General features: G+C 53.1%; 1 protein-coding gene across 2 annotated transcripts in view; it reads right to left on the reverse strand.

Moving 5' to 3' along the window:
- UNC5B (unc-5 netrin receptor B) overlaps positions 1 to 1882 on the reverse strand; it is a 57208-nt gene extending 55326 nt beyond the window's left edge. Inside the window, exon 1 of one of the 2 annotated variants that reach the window (XM_082053560.1) lies at positions 1142 to 1882. In XM_082053560.1, coding sequence (XP_081909686.1) covers positions 1142 to 1226 — 85 coding nt within the window. In that variant the 5' untranslated portion in view covers positions 1227 to 1882. The remainder of the gene's footprint in view (positions 1 to 1141) is intronic. The other variant, XM_082053558.1, reaches the window with a different exon arrangement.
- Between the last annotated feature and the right edge of the window lie 4664 nt (positions 1883 to 6546).

Here is a 6546-nt window from a genome sequence, read left to right on the forward strand (position 1 = left end):
GGGGGAAGGATGATTATTTATTTATTTGTTTTAAAGAGCATTTTATTTAAAGCCCCCACAGGTTGGCTGGAAGGGCTGATAGCTGCAGATAGCTGGAGGTGCCTATCTATTTGGAGGGTCATAGGTCTTCAAGACAACTTGCCTAGCATTATCCATAACGATGCTATGGGGCCAAACAGCCCTGCCAGCTTCATTAGGAAGGAGAGAGCATCTGAAGACACATACACTGGGGAAGAAGAGGGGAGACACAGCAAAACTACAGGAAACACGAGGTCAAAAAAGCCGTGGCTGTACAGTTTTGTTTTGCCGGGGATGCTGCAGCCTCGATCCCCCGACATCCGCTCCCCACCACAGCAACGGGGGCCAATTGCTGGTTTCCAGCTTGGGGAGGCTCAGCCAGCCCTGCCACATCCCCTCTCGCTCCCCAAATAGCCGCTTCCCTCCTCTGGGAACCCAGCCCAGTGCTGTCCCTCTGCTCTTCTCAAAAGGGGATTTTTCTAGGGAGTTGCTTGTTACCCAGAGAGCCCCAGCATGAAGTAAACACTGAGTCTAGCAGTGGTTTTTGTAATGTCTTTTCTTCCGACAGTTTCCTCGCCAGCACGCCTTTGGTGCACTGAAGGAGGCTGCGGAAACCACCACTGATGGACCTGCCGCAAAGATGCTGTTTGTCGCTGCGGAGAAGTCCCAGCCTGTCTGTAAAGGGCGGGGAATCTGCATCTCTCTGTAACCCGGCAGAAAAGAAGGAATGGAGGAGGACAGGGCAGGTTTTGCTGCGAAACAGGCGGACCGGGGTATTTTGCTGGGTAGGTAGTTGCTGGTGGGCATGTGGATGGAGCCAGCCTGTCCTCTGGGTTTGGCTCCAACCAGCCTCTCTGCTCATTCTGCTCCGTGAGGATGCATCCTCCGTGAGATGAGCATCTTCTGTGGGGATGCTCAGAGGCAGCGACGTCCTGGGTGCTTGATGCACCATCAAACCCTCAACAAAGAGCTTTCTCAGAAATGCCCATCAGCAACTCCCGTGCTCTCCGAGGGTGAAACACCCAGCACTGACCCTTTCTTGGGTTCCATGGGCTTCCCCACCTCATGCTGGGACCTGCGGTCCATGGGTTACCCCCACTTTGACTGTCCTCCTGCCCCTCACCTCTGTTTCCATGCTGCACATCCCATGCTCGAGCTGGCAGGGGTTCCTGAAGGAGCTGAGCAATGTGCAGGAGAAGACGTAGCATCTTCACGGAAGCCGAGGATGGAGGAGACCCGCTGGATGAGCAAGATGTGATACATGCCCAGCATCTGCTTAGAGGGAGACATGCCTGTTGGGGAGATGACAGGTGAGGGCAGGAGGTCTCCGAGATGAAGACCAAGACTCTGAAGCACGAGATACATGTCCCCAGATCCCCAGGGATACCTGGTGTGATGGCCCTGACCAGACATGGGGCACAAGGCGGGATCTCTGAGCCTCTGCCCCAGTTCCCTCCTAAACCATGTTCGTGGGGGCGAGATGGAGAAAAGCAGAGGCACGATCTCCGTGGAGGGAGGATGTTTGTGGTTCAGCGGCTCCCAAGTCCTTTCTGCTTTGCAGAGCTTTACAAGTGACACTGGCGTGTGATTCGATTAGGGAAAGTGCTTTACTTTCTACCGACTCCAAAGCCTCCTCGGCTTCAGCTTGAGATGTCATGGAAATCCCGCTCAGTGGGGGGGGGAAAAGGCTGACACGAACACCCCTTCTCCCCGTCCCCCCCAGACCATCGTTCCACCTCTCTTCTCCTCCACCTTTGTCCCACGGGGCTGGGAAAGCCTGGTTAGGAGGTAATTCCCAAGGTGACCATAACCCATGTTACGAACGCTTCACCTTGTGAGGGGCTGCGCATCTAGGGAAAGGTCCACACGTGGACCCAAAGGGCAGGAGCAAGTGCTCAAAAACACCTGAAGATGCTTTGGGGCTTTTCCCCGAGGCCACAGTTTGCTCCAGGGGGAGTCTGTCGGCGCCTGGACCAGGCTCAGCAGTGTCTTCTGAGCATCTCCCCAGCACCTATAAAAGGAGATAAACACAGTCATGAAGCAAAGCAGAGACCTTTCCTGCTCCATCCTCCGTGTGATGCCAGTCCAGGGTTGGCAGGGGAGTGGGAAAGTGCCAGGAGGGATGGATGAGAGGGAGGCGAAAGAAAAGCTGCAGCAGGCTGGTATAAAAGCCCCAGCGCCATGGAGCAGGTGCAGAGGCAGCAATAATTCCCCATTTCTTGCAACAGAGGAACTAGGAGTGTCCAAATTGAGTTATCGGGCAGCAGATTTAAGGGCAAACAAAAGACAGTGCTTTCTCTACGCCACCCATGATCCAATTATGGAACTCATTGCCACAGGATGCTATGGAGACCTACAGCCTAAACGGGCCCCAGAAAGCATTTAGGCCAACTCAAGGGGGACACAGGTCTGTCAAGCTCTGTTAAACATGATGGAGCGGCCACCTCAAGGAGTCCTTAAGCCAGGGACCACGCGTCGGACAAGGGGCTCAGCAGACCTGCCATCGCCTGCCAGGGATGCTGGACCAGCACAAGATAAATAGATCAACAGTGTGTCTTATCACCTAAATAAACTGTTCCCTAAATCCTCCTGAGGGCAAGGGGGAGGTTATTTGGCCCCAGAAGCACCCAGGGTAGGCAGAGAAGGACACGGGGGAACACCAGGGTTTACATCCATGTCCCTGCGCTCCCCAGGAAGAGTCCTCACCCATCATGTAGGAAAGACGAGTGGAGCTGGTGGAGCATGGCCCTGGTCCTCGTTAGACAGGTATTGCCCGGCTGGTTTCCTGCGCCTGCAGACGCTGTGGTGTTTGAAAGGCAACCTCGCATTTACAGAATGGGTTCACTTGCTTCACCTTCCATCTCCAGCACAGATATTATGCAGCCGACTGCGTACTGAAAAGACTTAAGCTCAGTTTTCCCTCTTCTGCAAGCAAAAGCAATGGCTGGTGCTATGGAGGGTGAGGCAGCTGATGTGCAGCCGGGGGCTGACACGCTGCCCTTCCTTCTGCTTTAGGTGCGCATCCCTACACCTGTTTCTTTAAGGAACCTTTTGCAGACCAGTGTTATCCCAAATGCCAGCACGAGCGTAAACCCAACGAGAGTGCAAGCACAAAAGCCTGTGGGATTGGGGTGAACCCTCCCCAAAACTCCTCCGGGATCCTTTGCCAGGGGTTTCTGCCTGCGGGTGCCCTCTCGGCTGGCTCTAAGCAGCGCGGGCAGAGCCCTGCTCTTTCCACAGCTTTGGGCAGGGATGTTCTTGCTAAGGAGGAGAGAAAAACATCCCCTTCTCCCCGCAAAGACCCCCGTGCCAGCTCCGCCTTGCCATCAATACGGCTCCGGTTCCTCGTTCTCCATCCAGCATGTCAGCTCAATTATTTATCGTCCAGGAGGTGCAATAACTATCCATAATTCACGAGCAATAATGTTCTACAAGTTCAAGCTGGCAATTTGGCTCCCTGGACCATGTGCCGCCTTTCCCGGGCCTGCCTTGTGCCACAGCCAAGGTCTCATTTCTTCACGCCAAAAGGGACGAAGGCGGCAGCCGCCTCCGGGCTGATATGGCCGTGATGGGCATCCTAAAAGTGGCAGCTTTTGGAGCTGCATCTGTCTGTCCCTGCTCTTCAGGTTTCCAAGGGCTTGTCTCAACATTTTGAAGAAGTCTTGGTTTTCGGTCTGGAAGGCTGATAAAACGCACAGGCTGTGGGGCTCCGTAGAGCAAGAGATGGAGCAAGACAAGGTGCATCCCCAGTGCAGAGACCTGGCAGCTCATTGTAGCAGTACCCGGTGTTCCTCAGTGACCCCTCTGGCCATCCCATTGACATGGGAACCCTGTGAGACAGGAGCGTGCAGCTCCTGGAGGTGCCACAGAGCAAGACATACAGCAGCATCTTAGTGTCCAAGGCTGACAAAAGGCTCAAAACCCTGGGATCCGCATGATGATTTGGGGTTGGGAGGTGGCAGAAAGGGCTGGGAGAGGTTGCAGCGATGGGTTGGCCCCCCAGGAGACAACACAGGAGCATCACACCTGCCTCCGAGGTGCAGGGAAGCGAAGCAGCTTGAGGAACGTGAGCCGGCGCATTCTCAGATTAGAAACACACCTTATTGCTCCGCAAACTCTGTTAGTCAGACGGAAAAGACGGTGAAGCAGAGCATGCCGGAGGAGCTCCTTTGCTCCCAGGGGAGATGTTTATTAACTCATCAAAATATAACGTCTGTTGTTGCCAGCAAGAAGCTAGAACAGAAAAAAAGAAGAAAAAAATAGAAAAAGGGGAGGAAAAAGAAAAACCACACATGCAAATCATCCTTCGCTTCCCTGTACTCGGCTGGGGATGCTCGGTGGCTCAGCCTGCGCCACGGCAGCAGCGCTGGTGGCATCATCCCAGGATGAGATCTTCCCGGGGCCATTGCAGCACCCAGCACCACCTCACGCCTTGTTTGCAGGAGCCGCTCCCTGACCTTCACCTAATTGGGACGGTTGGCGTACCTGGCCCGTCGTAAATTAAAGCTTCTAAAATAAATAAGGTGATAGCTGGGGGTGAGACACCAAATTAAGGTGGAAATAGCAGGTGGCCGCGCTGCTGCAGTCACTACATCCCGGTGACATTCTGCGGGAGAGCAGCCGCCCGGCTGCGGCAAGTGCTTTAATTTGTATTTGTTTAAGTGCTACAGAGCAGGGATTAACTTTCTTCACCGGGTTATTTGCTGGTGCTTCACTCACCTTAAAATGGAGACTGAGTGCCCAGGGGACTCGGACCATTACCCCGTCTCTGAAACGATGCCTTGTCGCTCTCGATAACCGCAATCCTCCATGTGTTAGACATCCCAGGCGGTGTTACCAGTTTATTACTGGTAACGTATTTTTCATTTATTTTGTTTAGTTTATCTTGTTTAGTTTATTACAAAGCCCAAGTGGCTTTGGCAGGGTGATGCTTGCCCTCATTCAGCCAAGCCATCGGGGATTATTTTTTAATCCAGCCTGTATTTCAGGACCAGGAGCTTGGTTGCTGGCCAGCCCTGGGTTATTTTGCAGGAGGCTGAAGGTGGAAGATGCTCTTCCAGGTGGTAAAACAAGCAGCAAAGGCCCTGTGTGATGAGGATGGCCATTACAGACTGGGGCTGTGATACTTTCTGTGCTCGCTATAGAGCTTTCCCAGCCGTTTCAGCCTCCAGTACTGTCAATATGTACTTTAAGGAACAATTTACACCTAAAAATGACCCCCTCCTGTGGAAGTGCCACCATACACAACAGCAGATGGTGTTTGAACACTGCAAAACAAAAAATATATCTTTAAAAAGAGATATACAAGAGGCTCCTTGGCGCTACGTGGATGCCTCAGGGTCTCAATTGGCAGCTTTAAGCATGGGGGGAAAAAAAAGGTGGGAAGTGCTGTAAGATAATATCAGTGGCAGAAAAACACTCTTGCTGATGGGACCTTGGAAATTACAGCATGGGCATGACCTGAGAGGACCATGGTGGCACCGAGAGCCCCCGAGGGCCACCACACCTGCCCAGCTAGGCATGGGATGGGCACAGAGCATGATTTTCCTCCCTCTTCCCCCCATTTGTGCTCATCCCATTTTCTTTGGGTAAAATGTTTAGGGAGAGCAAGGATGGGGTGGGAGAAGTGTAAATCACCCGGCTCTGCTTCCACTTGGGGCTGTTGGGGAGAAGCTGGTGCCATTGGGATGCTGAGCCTCTGCCGGGTACCAGCCCCGGGCGGGAGCTGCAGGGTTGATGCTCTTGGAAAAGCACACCTGAGTGCTTTTCCAATAGTGCTGGGCTCGTACATCAAATCTCGAAACTGCTCCTCAAAATACCCTCCTGCTTGTAAATCTTTCCTCTCCCTCCCTCCCCATCCTTGAAACAAAACCTGACTGAGCACCCACCCTCCAGGTGAAAAAACAAACCCCTTGTTTTTTTTTTTCTTGTTAAAGGTTTCATTAATAAAAAAGCTTGAACACTGCTAATTTCCAAAATAAACAAGCAAATCTTCGGAGCAGCAAATGCAAAGGGCCCCTGAGGCACCGCCTAAATGTCACAGGAAAGCATTGGCCCTGATGTGAGCCCAGCTGCCACCGCCGCCCCGGCCCCTGCTCTGGGACGGGGGAGACGGCAGTTTGGGTTCGATGGGAGCAAAGCAAAACCCCAAACTTGGGCCCCTTTGCAGTTGCTTTGAAGCCACCAGGCTCTGCAACAGGGAAAAAAAAAAAGCATAAACCCGGGTTCGGCTTCACTCCTAGCAACGACATTTTGACAGCTTCTATTTCGGGGATGGCTTTATTGTTTTCCCTCTAGTCCTCAATTAATGCCTTACCTCAAAATAGCTCTGAGCCAGCAGGACTTTTCCACTCCCCAGGCTGCTCTGAGCTCTTCCCGTGGTGTTGTTGCTCACGGCTCGTCCTCGCTGTCCCCAGCCGGACCCCGAGCCCCAGCTCCTGTCCCTCGAAGGAGGACAACCTCTCTGCTGGAGCCATGTACTGCTGCTTAGAAGTCAAGCTGGAGGAGAAAGCAGCTTGCAATCGTCTT

The sequence above is a fragment of the Streptopelia decaocto genome, assembly GCF_964273445.1.
Source record: "Streptopelia decaocto genome assembly, chromosome: 5".
NCBI classification, from domain to species: domain Eukaryota; kingdom Metazoa; phylum Chordata; class Aves; order Columbiformes; family Columbidae; genus Streptopelia; species Streptopelia decaocto.